Source organism: Hylaeus volcanicus, chromosome 5 (genome assembly GCF_026283585.1).
Source record: "Hylaeus volcanicus isolate JK05 chromosome 5, UHH_iyHylVolc1.0_haploid, whole genome shotgun sequence".
Lineage (NCBI taxonomy): Eukaryota > Metazoa > Arthropoda > Insecta > Hymenoptera > Colletidae > Hylaeus > Hylaeus volcanicus.
Window position 1 is genome coordinate 2,583,486 of NC_071980.1, and position 1,488 is coordinate 2,584,973.

At 38.2% G+C, this 1,488-nt stretch overlaps 1 protein-coding gene across 1 annotated transcript in view; it reads left to right on the forward strand.

Annotated features, from left to right (window-relative positions):
• LOC128877143 (dentin sialophosphoprotein-like) overlaps positions 1-1,488 on the forward strand; it is a 3,076-nt gene that overhangs the window by 975 nt on the left and 613 nt on the right. The window contains exons 3-4 of the mRNA XM_054124190.1: positions 7-845; positions 933-1,453. Coding sequence (XP_053980165.1) covers positions 7-845; positions 933-1,453 — 1,360 coding nt within the window. The remainder of the gene's footprint in view (positions 1-6; positions 846-932; positions 1,454-1,488) is intronic.

Sequence of the window (1,488 nt, forward strand, 5' to 3'; positions counted from 1 at the left end):
TCGAAGAATTCCTAAGAAGTCCTCCGAGGACAGGAATTCTGACGAAACAGTTTCCGAAGACGATCCTAATTCCAATGAAAGTGACGACGTAACAAACGAAAGTGATTCTGACGACAAAAATTCGAACGAAAGTGATTCTCATAAAAAGAAAAAAAATTCTGACTTGTCAGACTTGAGTGAAGAAAGCGGTTCCGCCGACAGGAGCCTCGATGATAAATCAAGCAGCAGTCGCGATGAAGAGATCAAAAAGAAGAAAGACAAATTGAAGGACCATCGTCGTCGTAATCATGGTCGATCGTCTGATAACTCTGTCCAAAGTGCTAGCAACGAGAAAAATTCTGAAGAAAATAATTTCGAAGAATATTTGGAAAAAGCCAAACGATACAAAGAGAAGCGCAAAGAAATAGTGCAGATGCTCGCAAATGCTGATGCTAACAGACGTAGATGGCAACAATTGCATAGAGAAAGAGAGATGGAATGGAGAAGGAAAATAGACTCGAAGAAGGAAATACTGAAAAACAAGTTCGACTTGAAAGAGAAAATAATGCGTATTTGTAACATCACAGACGAGATTAAATATAATAATACTAGCAATGTAAAGGAATGCATCAGAAATTATATTCATTCATTGATCAATGCATTAGAATCGTCAAAAGCTGAAAGAACGAGACCATCAAAGGGAAATAAAACAGGCCCAGTAGTACCTGATTCCAAGTTATCCATCATTTATTCAATATTAAATAAAAATAGACCACCAACTGGTACAAACATCAATGGTGCACCTAACCCAACGTCTGATCTAGAAATAGACGTGAAAATACCTGAAGATAACGTCGTCGTCACAGGTAAGATTATATAATACATTATCATATACATTTATGTAGTTTTCTATCGTTGTCATATTTTTATTGCAAAATTATTTGTCTAAACAGGTGAAGCACGCGTATCTGAAATCGACATCAATGGTTGGATCGATGTCAACGTAGTAGCCACAGATGACAGTTCCTTAAAAAATAAGAAGCCTTCCATTAATGATAAAGGTCCAAGCGATTCGAATATTCCACCATCAGGTGGAAAACAGACACCTGAATCTCATCGTAAGAAGTCACAACCAACGCCTACGAAAAATAAGCCTGACGTTTCAAATAGTGAGAAGCCTAAAACTGGAGCAGACAACTCCTTGGACTATAGTGGAAAATCACCCAGTAACGAACCTAACCAGGTTGAAAGTGGTATCAACCAACCCTCAGAACCTAATGGAAATGAATCACCAAAGTCAACTCCACCAGCTGCGGAAGCTAGTTCATCAAATGAACAGGCAACTACAGAGCTAGATCAAGGGCCTCAAACAGTTGAGAGTGGCAATGTAAACAATGAACCTGAAGCAGGTAACTCTCCAAATGACAGTGGAAATTCATCCAATAATGATACTGAAGAATCCACCACAGAGATTAGTGAACTTATAGAATCTAATGATGATGAATCATC